The following is a 19885-nucleotide window of genomic DNA, read 5'->3' as shown; positions in this document are numbered from 1 at the left end:
TCCAGGGCATATTCTAGAGACTCATTCGGGGGTCCGGTTAAGGGGTTGGCTCTCTGACCTGTTAAAAGTTGTTTGGCTTTTTAGCTTGTTAGTCTTTCAAGAAAGCAGTGACTCAAAAAAATGTCTCCTGGAGCAAAACGAAATGCACCGGTCACCTAAGGATCCCCCCCCCCCCACCTCCCCCCGTAGGATTTATATTAGAATATGTGAGCAGAGATGAGCTCAGAACGACAAGTGACTCTCTGCCCTATGGACAAGCGGACCACCCCTATAATCATCAATCTTCTCTGCCGCTCCAGAGCCTCAAGAGCTTTTACATCAGATTAGACGGCATTAGGGCCGGAAAAAAAAAAAAAAGCACATACACAACAGAAAGCCTTCAGTCTTTCATCACCAATGGGCTGTGGGAGGAGGTGGGGCTCGGAGTCATTTTACTCCTCTGCACAAACTTCAAGTAGTGCAAGTGAAGCAGAGGCAGGGAGCACATGTCCCGGTGAGCTCGGGAGCAGCGGCAGGGAAAGATGACAAGGAAGGGGGACGAGAGGTGTATTCGAGGCAGGCTTGAGGACTCGCAGCTACCGGGCAGCAAGGACACGGAGCAGTGAGTGCCCAGGACAGCTTTCTTTCTCTGTGAACTGCTGGTGCACCAAGTTTTGCAGAAGCGGCAGGTCCGAGGCGAGAGGCGCAGGAGTGCAATCTCGGGTCCACGGAAAGAGAGTCCGACATCCAGAATTTCATCGTTTTAGAAATGTGAACTAAGGGATTTCAATTCTTGTCTTAGTGTTGCTTTAAAAATCGTTTATAAAAAAAAAGGAATAGATGACATATCAAATAAGGTTTCACTGTCTGGAAAGTGCAAGCTGCTGAACGTACGATCAAAGCGAAGCAACGCCACACACAAAAAAAAAAAGTTCGTAAGAAATTAAAACATGACCCGCAGCAGCTCAGTTTGAGCCGCTTTGCAAGTCTTTTTTTTTTTGTTTGTTTGTTTGCTTGTAGGCTGTGAGTGAGGAGAGAAAAGTTTTCTAACATGTCTTTCGACGACATCCCGCTAAGCGCTGTGAGCAACATCTCAAGCTTGATCGGCGGCGGCAGCCCGGAGGGCAAGCCCCCCACCATCCCGGCCGTCATGTTCATCTTCGGCGTGGTGGGCAACCTGATCGCCATCGTGGTGCTGTGCAAGTCGCGCAAGGAGCAGAAGGAGACCACCTTCTACACGCTGGTGTGCGGCCTGGCCGTCACCGACCTGCTGGGCACGTGCCTGGTGAGCCCGGTCACCATCGCCACCTACGTGCAGAACCGCTGGCCCGGCGGCGAGGCGCTGTGCGAGTACAGCTCCTTCATCCTGCTCTTCTTCGGCCTCTCGGGCCTGAGCATCATCTGCGCCATGTCCATCGAGCGCTACCTGGCCATCAACCACGCCTACTTCTACAACCACTACGTGGACAAGCGCCTGGCCGGCCTGACGCTCTCCGCCATCTACGCGTCCAACGTGCTCTTCTGCGCGCTGCCCAGCATGGGCCTGGGCCGCAGCACGCGCCAGTACCCGCAGACCTGGTGCTTCATCGACTGGCGCACCAACGTGTCGGCGCACGCCGCCTACTCCTACATGTACGCCGGCTTCAGCTCCTTCCTCATCCTGGCCACCGTGCTCTGCAACGTCCTGGTGTGCGCCGCCCTGCTCCGCATGCACCGCCAGTTCGTGCGCCGCACCTCGCTGGGCACGGCCGACGCCCGCCTGGCCGAGCTGCGCCGGCGGCGCAGCTTCCGCCGCATGGCCGGCGCCGAGATCCAGATGGTCATCCTGCTCATCGCCACCTCGGCCGTGGTGCTCATCTGCTCCATCCCGCTGGTGGTAAGTGAGGCCGGGCTCTTCTACCCCTGGGTGGGGGAGGAACGAAAGGTGCACGATTGGGGGGCATTTGCAAACATGATGTGGGTGTAAAATCATCGTGGGGTAGCCCTGTCTCTATGCTAAGGTGGGGAGGAAGGAAGAGTGAGGGGGGCTCCAGTATGAGAGTTCGGGACGATTGTCCTGAAGGAAGGAGTTTTCTCTGTTTTTGCTTCCCACCTAAACATTTTTTGTTGAGTTGAAGAGCTGAAAAGGAAGATGTCATGTCAACACTCATTGGAGTCAGAAAGGTGTTTTGTTTTTTTTAAGAGTGAGGCAGAATTTGTTTAAAAGTGGCAATACTGGAATGCCCCCTCCCTCTTTCTCGCCAGTAGATGATCCTAAACTTTAGTTCATGAGCCAAATGTGACTAATATCACAGAAGTTGCCACGCATCCCAAAATAAAAGGTTTCAGAAGAAGAGAACAGTTGAGTGAGGCACCCAGAGATTGAAGATTGTTGTCTAGGTCCTGAGAATGGGGTTAGGTGGGATGCCAGATCTGTACAAACACTTTCCAATTACTCTGACCGGAAAGTAAAAGTGCACAGAGTTCCAGCTTGGGGTATGCAAATCTTGCGAGTTGGTTACTGTGAGTGATGCCCTCTTTTTCTCTCCTACACACAAGTTCCACCTGCAGTATTTCCTACTGTGTTTTTCTTTCCAGTCATAACCCAAAATCTAAACACACCCCACAGGTCTTTCTCTGTCTTGTTTTTTTTTTTGTATGACAAATACAAGACCTCGATTATCTGTCAAAGCTGGACCATTAGCTGTTGAATTTCCAAAAGCACAGAGCTCCGGCGCGGGCAGCAAAGTTGTCATTTTACCCATGGGTAAAAGGCTCAGCGTAGCTCATGACGGAGGACTTTGGTACCCGTGAAGTGTGCATGACTCAAGGTAGATTATGCTGAGTTGGTAATCTGGTCAATGTATGATGTCAAAAACGTTAGAATGGCGATAGAGCCCTTTGCCTTGGGAGCTATTACTTTTAGAAAGTGAAATTTAAACGTACACGACTTTTGCTTATTTTTGTACTTTTTTTTTTTTAAGTGCCACTTCAGCTATGAAGTTGCAGCTGGTTGCTACTGCCATCGTCTGTACCCCCCTGGGTCTTGCAGCTAACTGACTGAAAAGGGTATTCTGGTCTCTAATTCATTATGTAGTACTCGGCACACACACAAAAAAAAATCTTCCAAACTAGTAGTTTTCAGCTGTGGTGAAACTGAGAAGGAGGCATACCCAAAAGTTTATACAGTGGTGCATATGAGATCAGATGTGGCAACAGCGCTAGCAGTTGGTATGGAAATGACTGAATTTGCCTGGGCAGATGAGAACCAAAGTCACCCGCGGTTTTTGTTTCGCCTAACAAACTGCCTCAGATTAGTTTGGTCTGCTGCAAAGGCTCAGACGCATCTGGAAGGCAAATACTGAAATGAGGAAACACTTCAGAGGGGTTCTCCAGCACACTTGAGTTGGTGCCTTTGGCCACCCGTTCCCGGCAGGCTAATATTTTGTTAATAATCAAGTTGGCATCTGTGCTCCCTGTTGCACAGGTAAACCAGTTGGTTATGACTGTCGTACCCTCGTTATTACACCGTCTACAGGTGAAAAGCAATTGAGTTTATATTATTTAGCCCTTTAGAGCCAAAATAAAGGTGCACTGCATCATAATTAGGGTGGGGTGGGTCATCTGTTAAGGAAATAAACAAGTTGGGCCCAGAAAAGTAATTACATTAAAATAAACAAAGGTACAGTAGGCTCGGAGTTCGCTGGCATTATATGGACAATGCATCCAGCTAAGCGCTAGGGCTTGATTCGGTAAGTTTCTGGCCAGGGCAGGTACAGGATGTGAGCAAGACTCTGCAAAGGATATATTTTTTTTTTTCTAGGAAACAGCTTGCACTGTACTTGCAGGTCTATAGCTGCTTTGTGACTGTCCTCAGTTAGATCTTCTGTTCAAGGGACACAGTCGCATTTACCAGGCCATCAACTCAGGACAGTGCAGGGGTGAGCAGCCAGATGTAACTACTTTGCTTCTTTATTTATTGCTCCCCCCCATAAATATGTCGGAGGCGTGCTGATCAGTGGATGAGTACAAAGGCTCGGTCGCTGACGGCTCTTGCAGGTCCTGTGGAGCGTAGGAAAGCGCTGCCGGATCCACAGCGCGCTCTTGAGCCCTGGCGGTTCCCACCCTTCCGCTCCAAACACCTGAAATGCGAAGGAAAGCAGAGGAAACCCCCCCCCCCCCCCACCTTTAACCGCCCTGAAAGCAGGCAGGGGGGAAGCCTCCCGGAGCTTTCCTCGCTTCCCACCCCGCAATCCCTGAGCATGACAGGCAGAAAGACTTCAGATCGAAAGAAGGGCTTTGTTAGCACGAGCGTTTTACACGTAATGCCAAAGTAACTAGGACGCCGGCGAGCAGCCGGGAAGCTCGGGGACTGGTGGTTTCTGCTCTTCCTGGCAGCCTCCGCGTCTGCAGACGTAGAAGGGAGCGCGGGAAAACGCTCTGGCGCGCGCCACTCCTTCATCACCGCCGAGCCCGGCTCTCTGAGGGGGCAGTGGGTGTCGGGCCGAGAGAGAGCTGCCTCCTCTCTTTAAGGAAATCATTCAGGCAGGGGAAGAAAGAAAAAAAAACAAAAAACCCTTCGTAGCTGTGCTGCAGACAGAAATATTAGCTCATCTGACCTGGCCATCACACTTTGTTTTAATATTTTATCACATTTGAGATTAGTAAACACCTGGTATCTGGACATGCTGAAGTGACAATATTAGTTTTTGATATGCTTTGCATGTATTGTGGGGGTAGTTAAGTCTGTCAGGGACAGATAAGTAAAATAGGCCTGCCAGTGGAAGATATTGTACTAACAGCGGTGTCAAACCAGTTCTCACAGGGCTGCTACCCAAGGTAAATAGTGCCACCGCCATGTATTGTTTTGTGCTCCAGGATTTCTCGCCTGACCTGCAATCTTCAGCTCTGGTTAAAAATACAGTCAAAGTGATTGTAAAAGGCTAATTCCTTGCAGCATGCATGTTTTCATTCTGCTTAGTGACTCAATCAGGAGTCACTTATTTCCTCAGCCTGTAAACTAGCTGACTGCAAAGAATAATATGTAGGAGATATCACGCACCACAGAGATGCATATGCAGTTTTATTTCATTTAGTTGTACATGGACCTCATTTAGGAGTGAGGGAGTGATAAATCAGTGATTTAATTATTCATGAGTGAAATAAAATCCCCAAAAAGGATTGCAGGGGTTTCCTTGTAACGCTTTGTTGGAAAGAGTGAACCTGATGGCACAGAAACTACAGGTTAAATTGTGTATATAAACATAAAACGTTTGCAAAATGAAATAAATATGGACATCTCTCTATATGGAGAGTATTTATATTTCACATTTTAAAAAAGTCATTGCAGCTAGAGTGTAGTTTCTTCACTAATTTGTGGTCTGGAACAGGAGGAAAACATTTGGGATGTGTGCAGTAAGGAATTAAGAGCCCCCCATTACTTCTGCCATGTTCTACTGCTACAGGAGTGAATTGTGCAATGGTATTGCAAAATGGATGAAAAGAGAAGTTGCATTCGCTGCGTGGTTGTATTTCCTTGAAATATATTGGAAGGAAGTGGGTATCAGGAAATTCCCTGTAACAGGGTTCTGCTGCCTATCCTTAAGCAGAGGAAAACCTGCTTGTCTTCTGTTGGAAGAGTTTCCATATCCTGAATGTGCAGAAGCAGAATGCATTTGACAATGGGCTGTAGATCATTTCTCACTTTTATTTAGGTGACAACCCTCTCTCCCCCCTACGCTCCTACAAAACTTTGCTCAACTCTAGACTAAAAAAGTAGTTACACCCCACAAAGTGAGATTGGTATGACGCTTTTTATACCGTAAGGGGGGCCAGTGTCATATCATTAGCATATATAAATACGCAGGAGTTTGTGGCTTTCTCTTTTTATGTAAAATTGTTTTGCAGTCTGCATATACCCTGTACACACACACATGGCCATATATGTGAGAGAGACTCACACTAAATCTTATGAATGTTTTCAGGCACTTCAGGAGCAACTTTTAAAAGACCGCTCATTTTTAATGCACACACTTTGTCCCTAATTTTCAAAGGGCAAACTACCGGGATAGTAAGGGGCATACATGCTACCCAACTGCTGTTTGCAAGAGTGACCGAGTGGGGGTAAAACAGCAATGCAATTATCTGAAAATGCAAATGTGCACATGCTTTATATGCCCCTGACATAATAGCTCGGGGGGAAGGGGGGGGAGAGACATCTCTTTTCAACTCTGCTAAAAGTACAAGCACTGTGGAAGTTCATACATACATTTAGTGAGATGAGAGCGGGGAAGGGCGGAGGGCATAACTGTCAGCCAGGATATTTTACTGAGATGAAATTTGCCGTCCTTATGTTTCAGACATAGCCTTTGATGGATCCCAAAAAATAAACCACAAGTTGATTCTGTGGTTATTAAAATTAGGCCAAGGATGAATTACAAGTGCATATTTACTAATGGAAATGTTCTCCTCTAATTCAGGAAGCCTTTGTAATTTATCTGTGAACAGTAATTCCTCGTTGAAAGCAGCCTTAATGTGTTTAATATTGTATATGGTCTCCTTGGAAAATGATTACAGGAAAATAATTGGTTTTCTTTAACTCATAAGGGCATTGTTTCTGCCTCAGGGACATTCTTTGATTTCTGTGAGAGAATTCAAATTCTTGACAAAGACCTTACTGCTAAATTCTTAAAAGTTGATTATAAACAAATTGGATGATATACGCAGCTAAAGCTATTTCCTAAGTGTTTCTAAAATAAATTCAGGTTGGCAAATACAATATTCTTCCTATGAACATGTTTTGTCAGCAAAATGAAAATTAGCATTTCATGAAGGGCATAATCTATCTCAGGATCCTAGAACAAAATGTGTAATAGCAAGCCTTTGCTGCCACCTATAGGTAGAAATCTGTTACTGGTAGAAATTTGGTCCATCCTGCAGCACCTGTATACTTCATTCTTCTGGGAGAAAACCATTACCTTTAACTAGAGAAATACAAATACCCAGAAAAGCAAACAACTGCCAGAAAGAAAGCATTTCCATATGATCTTTCTGCAAGGAAGGCATCCAGGTATTTTTCAGGCACAATATCTGCTGCCAAGAGCTGGGCAAAGCATTGATTCAAGTGCTTCTAAATTAGTTAATGGTTTAAGTTTGTTACACTAATTACAGAGCACAGCCCATGGACTGAATACATGGAAAATACAACTAAGATGGTGTAGTGAAACAGGGCAGATTCCCTTCCAGTGACCAATGAAGTTAACTTTGTTTATAAGGTAGTCAGTTTTAAGTGCTGCGAGTGTGATTCTTAAAATTACATATAAATATATATAAATATTTCTTTATTTATATGGGGTCAATATTCTGTGGCATTTAGCCAGATAACTCACAAGCTATCCTGCTAAATGCTGACTTTTCAGTATTTCCCCCAATATCTGGCTAATGTTCAGCTGGATTATGTAGAGGCGTTACGGGGCGGGGTTAAGTTAGCCAGATAAATTATCCAGCTAATACTGATATTCAGAGTTAGCCGGCTAACTGTAGTTGTGCCATAGAGTAGTCCTAAAAATAGCTGGATAAATGTAATCTGGCTATCTTTAAGATAGCTGGCCATTTTCAATAGTATGGCTGCGCCACTGAATTATCAGGCTAGTTTTGTAATCTACAGAGAGAGAGGTAATATTCTGTCACTGGCTGTATTGCAAAATTAGCCAGATAAACTTATTCAGCTAACTTTGGAGTGACATTCAATGGCATGATGTCATATACTGTCCCCTTTTCATTTCCTTACTTGATCCTGCTTGTTAACTGGTGTTAGCCTCACTTCCCATGATTTTGGATCCATTAATGTTCAGCACCTACTATCTGTAGTAGGAGTACCGTGAAGAAAAGCTTTCTTCTTTTGTTCCTAAAAGTGTTAGTCTTCATTCGTGTACAGACCCCAGTGTGTATAAATACAGAAGAGACCCTGAGCGTCGGGGAAGTTTTCAAACTCCCCACTTGGATGCAAAGTCTGTGGGGAGTTCGTACTTAATTTTCAAAGGGAAAAGGACACACTTAGAAAACTGATCACCTCTACAAAGTATTCACAGACTTTGCATTTGCATTATGTGTGGATGAAATTTCAACTGAAAATAATATGCCTATATTTGAAAAGAAAGGGCAGCCTTAAGACTGTTTTTACCCAGGTAAACACATTTACCTGCATAAAGAAATACTTTCTGAAAATTGCCTCCCTCAGTGTGGGTAAAAGTTTGTGTGTTTTGAAACCACACATACATTTCCCCGCAGGGAATGGAGTCGTGGTTAGGTTGGGAGAGGGGGAAAGTCCACACAGTGATTTTATTTTGAACTTATCGCATGTACCTTTTGCTCTGCACTTTGTGGCTGCAGTATGCATTCTGGGCAGATTTTCAAAAGGGAAACTCCACAAGGAGTTTGCAGGTCCATGGGTATAAAAACCCACAGGCTGCAAACTCTGCGAAAAGTCTGTGAATCGATTTCATGATGTACGTGTCCTGTTCTCTTCCCCTAACCTAAAGACATCTCTGTGAATGCTTACTCGCAGTCTACCTAAAAGTCTATAAGCTGGATTGAGGGAGGCAGTTTTCAGAGAATCCATTCACCTGGATAAATCCATTTACATGGCTAAATTGTTTTGAAATTTGCTCTCATGATGGAGAAGTGAGGTGCCTAGTTTGCTTTGTTGTGGAAAAGCATCTCCTATCTGGACTACTTCCATTTGATTGGCATTTCTGTTTTAAAGATTTTCTGTTATGCAGGAATGTATTGATTTCAGCCACAGTTCGTAAAATCGGTGATGTCTGCATCCTTGATTTAGGTAGATTTAATTAATCCCTAACCGGTTGGTGGTACCTGCATTCCTCCTAACTTGACTGAATGAGCTGCTGGGAGATGCCCTTCTCTACAAATTAAACAAGTTTTTAAATGGTAGCAATAAAACAAAAAAAACCCACAACTTTTTGGTATGACCCAACATAGCTTATATTGTCTTGAATGTTGAAACTCAATGGGGGTAATTTTCAAAAGGAGTTATGCGCATAATTGTAACTACTATTGTAGCAATTTTCAAACGCTATTTACTCATGTAAAGTGCATTTATTTGAGTAAATCCTATGGACAATTCAATGGCATTTATTGTAGCAATTTTCAAAAACCCACTTACTCGAGTAAAGTGCATTTACTCGAATAAAGCCCAGTTTTACTCAAGTAAATGCTTTTAAAAATCAGGCCCAATATGTTTTTTTTTTTTTTTTTGTGGTGCCAGTTGACTTCAGCCTCTGACGTTCCTTGCCATGGTTATACTCTGCCTGGTTTAACATTGTCCTGCACTGAACAGTCTGATCAGGGTTTGCAGCCAACTGTCTCTTGCGACAAGTTTCAACAAGCTGAATTTGGAAGGCATTAATACATCACCTTGAATGCTCTTAATGCCAGGACAGCTATTCCTGAATTCAAGAGTAGACATCTTTAGACTTGTTGGGAAAACAGGTCTTGCCGGGTTAGATGGAAGCTTGCTCTCCATTTTGCATGAAAGTGCACAGCGATGGCAAGTCATAAATACTTAACAAGCATCTGTGCACGGATAATTGCATGTTGTACCCGCAGTATTAAGGTAAGCTGTGTGCTTATCATATCAGAAGTCAAAAGAGTGACACCAGAAGAGCTTTCACTTTTGCTGCAGGACTGTCAGTGGAATTTCTGACATTTCCTGATATTAGTGTATGCTGTACGTTTCATCTTTTAAAGGCCTGAGTCATTCATTTTGTTCTTGTTTCCCCTGCATAGAAGAGATTTCTGTGTGGGGAAAGCCTGCAACAGCTAATCACGTTCATTCAACCTGTTTGCCATATGAAGTCCCATTCTGCTGTGCACTGGGAAACCCAGCCCCCTCCCCAAATTAGGCGCGTTGTGTTTTCCTGTAGGCTTTCCCGCTTTAACATCACATATAGGTTATCGGGTTAAAACTACACAGTTGCAGAGCTGAAAAGGTCTCTCATGCCGCCTCCTCTTTAACCAGTAACTCATGGTTGGTTTCCATGCCACTTTGAATGCATATTGTTGCTGATATCAACTTAAACCACATTGCAGACTTTATTTGAATACTAAACTTATTACTTCGTGTATCATGACCAGTACATAGCCAGGGCTTTGTGCTCTTTGCAAAAAGCTCTACAAGTCATGAAAGCTGCACCAGATCTCAACACCTGAAAAGAAAAAATGTTGAATTTGAATCAAAATAAAACCATTGTTGACCAATAAACTGTATCATTATTGGCTGGGCATTGCTTTGTTCTGCAAGCAGAGCATGGTATTTCCAGGGTAAGACTTATGTATTGGTCGGTTTGATATGATCTTTGCTTATGTATCCAGTGATCCCTTTTTTTTCCTTAACTTGGCTTTTTCTTTATTTATTTTCTTTAAAAAATTTTCTATACCGTCATTAAGTTATTTACCATTATAACGGTTTACAAAAAAGGCACGTATAGTAGGGCATAGTTAGTACTTTAAAAAAATGTCCATGAACAGATATTAAATTGCTATTTAAGAGAACCTATCCACTGTCCATCAAGGAAAAATTTATTCGTGACATGAATAAAATGAATCAGTATCTTTTTTGACTAAGGCCCCACTCATATAGGGCCTTAGTGAAAAAAGACACAAGGCCATAAGAATTGCCATATTGCGATTGAGGGTCCATTAACTCTAGTTTCCTGTTTCCAACAGTGGCCAGTTCAGGTCACAATTACTAAACAAGATTCCAAATAGTAAATAGATCCCTTGCTGCTATCGTGCAGTGATAAGTAGTGGTTATTCCCCAAGTCGGTAATTTTAAAATGAGCATGCGTGCGGCCCCACACACACACACACACTTATCGGCACACAAGTGGAATTTTTAATTGTGCGCGTGTATGTTGTAAATACACCAACTGCATGTAAGTATGCTCCTAATTTTAAGAGGTTACTTGAGCACAACTAGTGCGCATGTGTCTTCCTTTGGACTTTGTCGGCTTTTACGCTTGCATGTCAGTATATTTTAAAACATGCTCATGTGAGGCACATTCCCAATTTTTCCAATAGTCCAGTTAATACTGAGATCTTTCAACCTCCTCTGGTTCTTCATCCTGCACACCACCCAGTTGTCCTGGAACCCTCACCCTGTTCAATAAGCCTGGGAAGCAGCACCTCTAGTGTTCCCCTATTTTCCTGTGCCTGGTCCATCTTAAATCCGCTAAGGAGAATATGCTGTATGGGCGGGATCCTGCGGGGCAGGTGGGGCTCAGAGGGCGTAATAAGAGCTGGGATCCAGGTGGGGATGACCAGACCAGGCCCAGGTATCCAGGAGGAAGGCAGCTCCTGTATGCAATACTGTCTAAACCTTGAACTGAGAAGAAGCAACACACTGAGGGTAGAGAGTGTACACTGGTTGAGTGAAGTTATAATAAAGAGTTACTGTTTTAAGAAGGCTGGAGTCAGTCTAGTTTGTCTTCAGGCTTGTGGGAATCATCGCACATTCTCACAAAGCCCTAAAATTCAAGATCTACAGACTTGCTCCTCCTCAGGAGCATCAGTAAAGTTACGCAGATATCCAGCATACGTGAGCTGCAGTTTTCAGTTAAATACAGAGGAACATGCGCAAATCTTGCCCCGCCCCTTCCACTCCCTTATTCCTCACTCATGCATGGGAACCTATGCACATATTTTGCATCTTTTTAAAATCCTTTTCTCGTGCATGGCCCACATACACAGGTATGTGGGTATTTTTGCTTTTAAAATTGACCTGCAAGTCTACTTGGTAATTAACAGTTTATGAACTTCTCCTCCAGGAACTTGTCCAAACCTATTTTAAATTCAGCTATGCTAACTGGCTTAACCACATCATCTAGCAATGAATTCCAGAGCTTAATTGTGCATTGGGTGAAAGAATTTTCTCTAATTTGTTTTGAATGTGCTACTTACTAACTTCATGGAGTGCCCCCTAGTCTTTGTATTTTTTGAAAGCATAAATAACTGATTCACATTTACCCTTTCTATTCAACTCATGATGTTATAGACCTCTATCATATCTCCTTTCAGCCATCTTTTCTCCAAGCTGAACAGCCCTAACTTCTTTAGCCTTTCCTCATAGTGGAGCAGTTCCATATCCTTTATCATTTTGGTTGTTCGTTGTACCTTTTCCAGTGCAACTATAACTTTTTTGAGATATGGTGACGAGAGCTGCACATAGTACTCCAAGTGTGATCTCACCATGGAGTGATACAGAGGCATGACACTCTCCGTTTTATTCTCCATTCCTTCCCTAATAATTCCTAATATCCTGTTTGCTTTTTTGACCACCACTGCCCATTGAGCTGAGGATTTCAAAGTATTCTCCACTATGAGGCCCAGATCCTTTTACTAGGTCATAACTCTTAAAATGGAACCTAACATTGTGTAACTACACTGGGGGTTATTTTTCCCCATGTGCATAACTTTGCACTTGTCCATATTAAATTTCATCTGCCATTTGAATGCCCAATCTTCCTGTCTTGTAAGGTCCTCTTGCAATTTTTCACAATCCGCTTGTTATTTAACAACTCGGAATAATTGTGTGTCGTCTGAAAATTTGATCACCTAACTCATTGTTTCCTTTTTCAGATCATTTATAAATATTTTAAAAAGTGCCGGTACCAGTAGAGATCCCTGAGTCACTCCACTATTTCTTTCTCCACTGAGAAAACTGATCATTTAGTCCTACTCTCTTTTTCCTAGACTTTAACCAGTTTGAGTGCACCATTGGATATTGCCTCCTATCCTGTGACTTTGTTAATTTTCTCATTGGGCAGTTCTGAAAATCCAAATATACTGCATCCACTGACTCACTATTATCCACATGTTTATTAACCCCTTCAAAAATAATGTAGCAGATTGGTGAGACAAAATCTCCCTTTTGCAAATCCATGCTGGTTGTGTTTCATTAAATCATTTATTTATTTTAAATTCTTATATATCAACATTCCTGTAGGATGTACAGATCATACCGGTTTACAGTACATGTCTTTCTATATGTTTTGTGATTTTGTTCTTTCGAATAGTTTCCGTGATTTTTCCCAGCACTGAAGTAAGACTCACTGGTCTACAGTTTCCCAGATCACCCCTGGATCCATTTTTAAAGATTGAGGTTACCTTGGCCACCCTGCAATCTTCAGATGCAATGGATAATTTTAATGATAGGTTACAAATTACTAATAATAGATCTGCTTTCAGAACTCTGGTGTGTATAGTATCTGGTCCAGGCAATTTGCTACTCTTTAGTTTGTCAATCTGCCTTATTACATCTTCCATCTTCACCGTGATTAGTTTCAGTTCTTATGAATCATTACCATTGAATACAGTTTCTGGCATGGGCATCTCCCCAACATCCTCTTCAGTACACGCCAAAGCAAAGAATTCATTTAGTCTTTCCGCGATGGGCATATCCAAATATCCTTTTAACCCCTTGATTATCTAATGGTCCAGCCAACTTACTCACAGGCTTCCTGCTTCAGATATATTTTTTAAAGTTTTTATTATGATCTTTTTGCCTCTGCAGCCAGCTTCTTTTCACATTTTCTTTTATCCCACCTTATCAATGTTTTACATTTAACTTGCCAATGCTATGCTTTTTTCCTATTTTGAATCCTTTTTCCAGTTTTTGAAAGAAGCTCTTTTGGCTAAAATAGCCTCTTTCATGTTTCCTTACTGTGTGCCTTTGGAAAATATATTTGTTTAATGAACTAATATCTGCAAAAAGTGGCTGACTGAAAAGGGTTAGATCAGTTTGAATAATTACATTTAACAAGACATGTTTGCTTCTAGCCTCCAGATACAAGTGTACAAATGTTAGGGTGAGTGGAGGGCCCCAGCAGCGTCTTGCTTAATTTAGTCATTTAATTATTTCAGCATTTCTATAGAACTATAAACCATGGTAGTACTTTACAACAAATAACATACAGATAGAATGAGTCCCTGCCCTAGAACATTTAGTTTATTTAAGAAACTTATAACTCACTATTCCATAATTCATAATAAGGTACCATAAAACATACATACTGTCAAAACATTCAGTCCAAGTGGATACTTGAGGCAACAAGAGATATACGGGCTGATTCAGTAAAGTCCGCGGGAGAGCAGTCGAACGCCCACTCGCCTGTGCGCGCGATTCAGTATTTAAATTAGGTCCGGCGGTAGAAACGGAGCGGCAGCTGTCAGCGGGTTTGACAGCCGATGCTCAATTTTGCCGGTGTCGGTTCTCAAGCCCGCTGACAGCCACGGGCTCGGAAACCGGACGCCGGCAAAATTGAGCGTCCGGTTTTCGACCCGACAGCCGCCGGCTGACTTCAAAATTTTTTTTTATTTTTTTTTTACTTTTTTTACCCTTCGGGACCTCCGACTTAATATCGCCATGATATTAAGTCGGAGGGTGCACAGAAAAGCAGTTTTTACTTTCCCGGTGCTGGAAGAAATTAGCGCCTACCTTTGGGTAGGCGCTAATTTCTGAAAGTAAAATGTGCGGCTTGGCTGCACATTTTACTTACTGAATCGCGCGCGAATACCTAATAGGGCCATCAACATGCATTTGCATGTTGAGGGCGCTATTAGGTTCGGCGGGTTGGATGCGCATTTTCCGCCCCTTACTCAATAAGGGGTAAGGGAAAATGCGCGTCCAATGGCAGGTTAAAAGTGTGCTCCGTCGGAGCGCACTGTACTGTATCGGCCTGATAGTGACTTGTCCAGGATCACAAGGAGTGGCAGCCTGCTATTCTGAGCAGTAGGCCTACTCGTTCTTTCCCAAATAAGACAGTAGTGTAAATTGATTAATACTCTTGCAACCTGGTTGTTTTTAATCTAATTTCAGAAATTTAGAGCACAGATGTTTGATCTCTTTCTTTTATCATGGCTTTTGGAGAGTTTAAATTCTTAGAAGGAACTCAGACGATGTTATGCAAAGGATAGACATTGCTTTGCAAATGGAGATACAGCACACTGCACTTGGCTCAGAAGTTCAGGCTCTGAGAATTTTTGTTGTGTGTCTGGTGCCTCATTATAGGGCTTTCATTGGCTGTTGCTTCCACCTGAGGGAAGAACCGGGGAGAAGGGATAGACTTACTGAATGGTGAAAAGGAATTCAAGCTCTGCCTTGTACTGTCTGGCATTCTCAGTGGTGGAGGTGGAAGTGTGAGTCTGGTATCTCATGTCTGAAAAGGAATTTTATTTCCATGAGTTTTAAAGGATCTAGCACCACTCTGTCAGCAGGGCAGTCAGACTGACTTTTTCACTTCTTTTATTAAATGGTCTTGTGCTCCTATAGTGACAAAAATTATCTGAAATTTAAATTTATTTAAGAGGTTTATAGTGTGGCCAAGAAAACAATTAGTCCAAGATAGTGTGCATGAATAAAAGCTCAGTTTTGAAATTTTTCTTAACAGCTACTGCCACAAATAAGTTGCAGATGCCATTCGTTTAGGTTTGGTCATTGCAGCTGGATGTGAGTCATCTTGTTGTAACATGCCAGTGAGTGAAGTCGGTCCCAGGCTTGCCCTTGTTTGTTCCTATACTTAAAAAAAAAATTGTTGTCTCTCTCTCTTGGCTGCAGGTGCGTGTCTTCGTAAACCAGCTGAACCAGCCACCGCTGGTGAAAGACGTGACCAGGAACCCTGACCTACAGGCCATCCGCATCGCCTCGGTGAACCCCATCTTGGATCCTTGGATCTACATCCTCCTCCGTAAGACTGTGCTGAGGAAGCTCATTGAGAAGATCAAGTGCCTCTTCTGCCGCATTGGAGGAGGCCGGCGGCCCCACCCGAGGGGCAGCTTTAACTGCGTGGAGGGCAGGAGGACTTCCTCTGTCTTGTCCAGCCACTCCCCTTCCTTTGTCTCTCGAGAGCTGCAGGAGATCAGCAGCACCTCTCAGACTCTGCTTTACCCCCTGGAGCTAAGCGAGGGGGGCGTGAGAGGCGGCAATGTCCTGCCTGGGACCAGCGTGCCCATGGGCTTCCCCCGAGCTCCCGACAGGACCTTAAGGGGCTCGGACCAGTCCGATTCCTCCCAGGGACCCAGCTCGGAGCAGGCGTGCCTGGTGAAGGAAGCCGGGCCCGCCAGGACAGCCAGCGGCTCCTCGTCCAAAGGGAGCAACCTCCACGTCACGTTCCCAAACGAAACACTGAACTTGTCAGAGAAATGCATATAGTGGGCAAACCGTGGACGCCGGAAAGCAATTAGCAGGTAAAGCTGCTGCAATAGATGCACACACATCTTATAGAGCAGAGCTCTGCAACCCAGGGCCGGGAGGTGGGGGTCCCCCCCCACTCAGTGTCACTTACGTTTCAAGGGCTCTATTAGTCTTACCAGGAGATGGTACTATTCTTCCAGACTACTGACGGGATCAGACAGATCGAGAAAGGCTTCTGACAACGCAGCGTATTCCAATGGAAATGCTTTTTATCGATTAAAGAAAAAAAAAAACTACACTTTTACTGTCTGGTGCTCTGTGACATGCTGCTAGCACTGTTTGGGGTGGAGAATGCCGCCTGCTTTTCATCTATGGAAAGCGGAATCCTTGTTTGCCAGGGAGGCTGGAAGTCTGGTACTACCTGGCTGAATGTACGGGGGCAATTGCCGTGGACCTTTCAAGCAACTTTCACAACGTGGTAGATAGATTATGTCTCTGTGTCTGGCTACGAGCCGAAATGTGAATTTTTATTTCTGTGTACATAGATGAATGAAAATATTTATTTTCTTCTCTGTGAGAAGGTTTATTTTACAAGTAGAAGATGTAATGGGAAAAAAAAAAATTGCCATTTTTCCTTTCCTTCTTGCCTTTCCGTGCCGTTGGCCCATTCAGGGCAGGGTAGATACTTGTTTTTCGAACCTGTCTGTTTAACAAAAGAGATGCAGTTCTGGATCACAGAACGAAGGCATTGAAATAAGCACATTAAAAAAAAAAAAAAATTAACAATAGAATGCAAGACCCCATGCTTAGTGTCAAAAGACTTTTGCCATATTGAAAAAAAACAAACCAAATAAAAATCCTTTGCTGATTTGGCTTCAAATGATTAGAAGCTGGGGCTCAGGCTGCACTTTAGACTGAACTTGATGAGCGAGGCTGTACCTCCCAGGGCACAAATGTAAAAGTGACTTGTAGGCACTTCACATGTTAATCTTCCAAACCAGCACTTTCTTCTACCTAGAATATTACTGACACTGCATACCCAAAAATGTATTAACTGCAAGAGAAAGAAAAATGTACATGGTTTTATATATTTCATACAAAACATTCCAATTGTTATAATCCTAGAAAATATCTTCATGCTAAACTTTCTCAGATTTATTATTTCAAAGCCCCGAGAGGTTTCAGCCACAGCTAAGGATGTTATAGATTTGTAAACCTGTTATCTATCGGCAGGGATGGGTGGGAGAGGGAAGGAACTTTGTCTTTTTTTTTTTTTTAAAGGGTTACCTTGTTGCAGCGTTGCAGTGTGACATGTTAATCCTGTACATACATGTGGAAGATCTATTGTCAAAATAATATTAAGCATGTTATGTTGCTTACAGTGTGTATGTGAATTGCCTCCTTGTAATTAAAACACTGAGCCGAATGTTTCTGGTCAAGAGGGAGAAGTAGTTGGAATGACCAAAATTGTTTTGGAGATCACAATAAAATGGAATTATTGAACTTGTTTCTGTTGATTGATTCGGCTTTCGGAGGGGGAATGCTTATCTAGACAGATCAGCAGTTACAGGTGGTCACCCGAGGAAAAGAACATAACAGTAAAGATGGTGTATAGCCAGGACAGACTGGTTGCTATAGCAAGTCCAGTTTGTTTTCAGTACTTGTCTTTTTTTTTCTGCCAATTGGAGACTGGTGCTGAGACCAGTCGAGAAGCAACATTCTCATTGCAAAAAAAAAAAAAAAAAAAGCATTCATAGCATCTGACATCATCACAGAAGCCCTGCACAGATGAACTATAGAATGACTGAAACAGCTGACATCATTGACTTGTGCTGACCTAACACTGTCTCCTTCTACAGAAAAGCTGTGTAAGCTAAACAAACAGTGGGCTCGGCCTTCAAGAAAATGCTTCATCAATCATATCACATGGGATGCACTGGCAGAATTCAGACAGTCTGGTCCTTTGGCTGGAACCAGGAATAGTCAAAGGAAAATCTTTGAAAGCTTTTTTTTTTTTTCCTTAAACAGACCACCGACATTGGATTTCTTCTTCTAGAAAGAAAAGTTTGTTCAGTTGCTGTTAGACTCTCCCTGAACAGAGCTGGTGGAGTCCATTACAAAGTTAGTAGGCACAAAGGAATATAAACTACTATAAATTACAGTAGGATCAAGTACTAACAACACTGTCCTGGGAAAGGCCAAGTTTAACTTGATTTTAGACACTGAAAAGAGTCAGGTATGGTTACCTGGATGGGACACCAATAGGGAAGGCCAGGCTCTAGGGATGGAAGAGGACCATGGCAAACCACTGCTGTGTCCTGCCAAGAATGTCACAGGCACTGTGGTGAGACCATGAACACCTAAATCTGGCACGCACAAGGCCCATCTGGAACAACCCAGGAGAAATCACAGTCTCTTATATAGCCTTGCATTGCTTTGTTTTTCTGGCCAGTCAGGGTCTGTGGATTGCCAACCAATCAGGACTTGTGTTTGCAGCCTTCTCTTATATAAGCAGTGGTTTAAATCATTGTCCACTATAATGTTCACACACCCCTTAGAACACAAAGACCAGCAAACCATTAACAATGCTCTATCTTAAACATTTAAAGCAAATGCAATTGGTCTTTGTGAACTGACAGATATTTGTAATTTTAGATATAACAAACCCAGTCCAGGTGGCCACCACCAAATTTACTGCAAAGAAGGCTAAAGGTTTCTAGGTTGCCTGATTAACTTAGGGCTGGATTCACTCTTGGAGATTTGGAGCTCCACTTGGTGGTTAACGGTTGAATAGCAGTTTCCCCCAATATCTACTGTTGCAAAAAGGGGATATTTGGCTGCTGTTTGGGCAGTTCTGAAGTTCTCAAAATCTTGTTAAAAAGTAATTAAAAAAAAAAGATATTTGGAGTGCAAAGCCTATCAGTGGTTTGCCATTATCAGACTGTGCTCTAAGTTCCTGGCCATTAATGGCTATGTGATTTTTTTTTTTTTGTCTCTCCGAGGCAAGCCTTGCACAAGACATAGCGATTTCATTGGGTCTGGGTCACTGACAAAAAAAAAAAAAAGAGAGTCTCCTTAGTGGATTGAATCCACCAACTGCAAAACCAATTATTAGTCTAGAGAAAGACTCGCTCTCATTCCACCAGCACACAATGGCCCCACCAACAATGTGTATGAGTACCCTTCCCTTCTCACACAGGAAAACAGGAACCAAGGCATATCAGACTTCCTGGAGTTGGCAGGTTTCAGCAGCAGTGCTCACTGCAGGTATCCAGCTGCAGGGAGGCTGCTGGATATTTGCTGGCGATGATGAAGTTTCTGCTCATTGCTGTCTTCCCTTATCAGGCAGTGAGCATAGCCTTATAAAGCCTGCCTTTTTTTTTTTTAATACCATATCCACTGTTACTGCTAGGGTGGCACATTACCAGCAATTAAAGGAGCCAAAAACAGCTGAGAGACATGGTGTGCTCTGGTAATTCTAAAGGGAAGGGGCAAAAGAGGGAGTGGCAACCATCGCTCTTTCTCCCAAAGGTGTTCAATGGCTCAGGTAACCCCCTGTTACTGCTTGCATTGGTGTTTGCCTCAGCGCAGTGAAACCTGTGCTGATTTGACCAGGTGTGCTCTGCTGACCTGAGTGAAGGTGTGAGGCACTCTGCTATTAAAGAGCCAGCATGGAATGAGAATGGAGAAGCTCGCTTCCTTTGCCAGGCAACCTCA

The 19885-nt window shown here is 43.3% G+C and overlaps 1 protein-coding gene across 1 annotated transcript; it reads left to right on the top strand.

The window, feature by feature from the left end:
- Nucleotides 1-396: 396 nt before the first annotated feature.
- PTGER4 (prostaglandin E receptor 4) lies at nucleotides 397-17675 on the top strand. The gene is made up of 2 exons (XM_029578200.1): nucleotides 397-1855; nucleotides 15593-17675. The coding sequence occupies exons 1-2, from the start codon at nucleotides 1031-1033 to the stop codon at nucleotides 16184-16186; spliced, it is 1419 nt and encodes a 472-aa protein (XP_029434060.1). The 5' UTR covers nucleotides 397-1030; the 3' UTR covers nucleotides 16187-17675.
- Nucleotides 17676-19885: the final 2210 nt, after the last annotated feature.

The sequence above is a fragment of the Rhinatrema bivittatum genome, chromosome 1, assembly GCF_901001135.1.
Source record: "Rhinatrema bivittatum chromosome 1, aRhiBiv1.1, whole genome shotgun sequence".
In the NCBI taxonomy this organism is placed as follows: domain Eukaryota; kingdom Metazoa; phylum Chordata; class Amphibia; order Gymnophiona; family Rhinatrematidae; genus Rhinatrema; species Rhinatrema bivittatum.
This window is presented reverse-complemented; position numbering and strand designations above follow the sequence as displayed.

What these genes read in the sequence shown, in the direction of transcription:
- PTGER4 (XM_029578200.1), top strand. Translation starts at nt 1,031, where the DNA reads ATGTCTTTCGACGACATCCCGCTAAGCGCTGTGAGCAACATCTCAAGC. An exon ending in TCTGCTCCATCCCGCTGGTG is followed by an intron (nt 1,856 to 15,592) that starts GTAAGTGAGGCC and finishes TCTTGGCTGCAG; the next exon opens with GTGCGTGTCTTCGTAAACCA.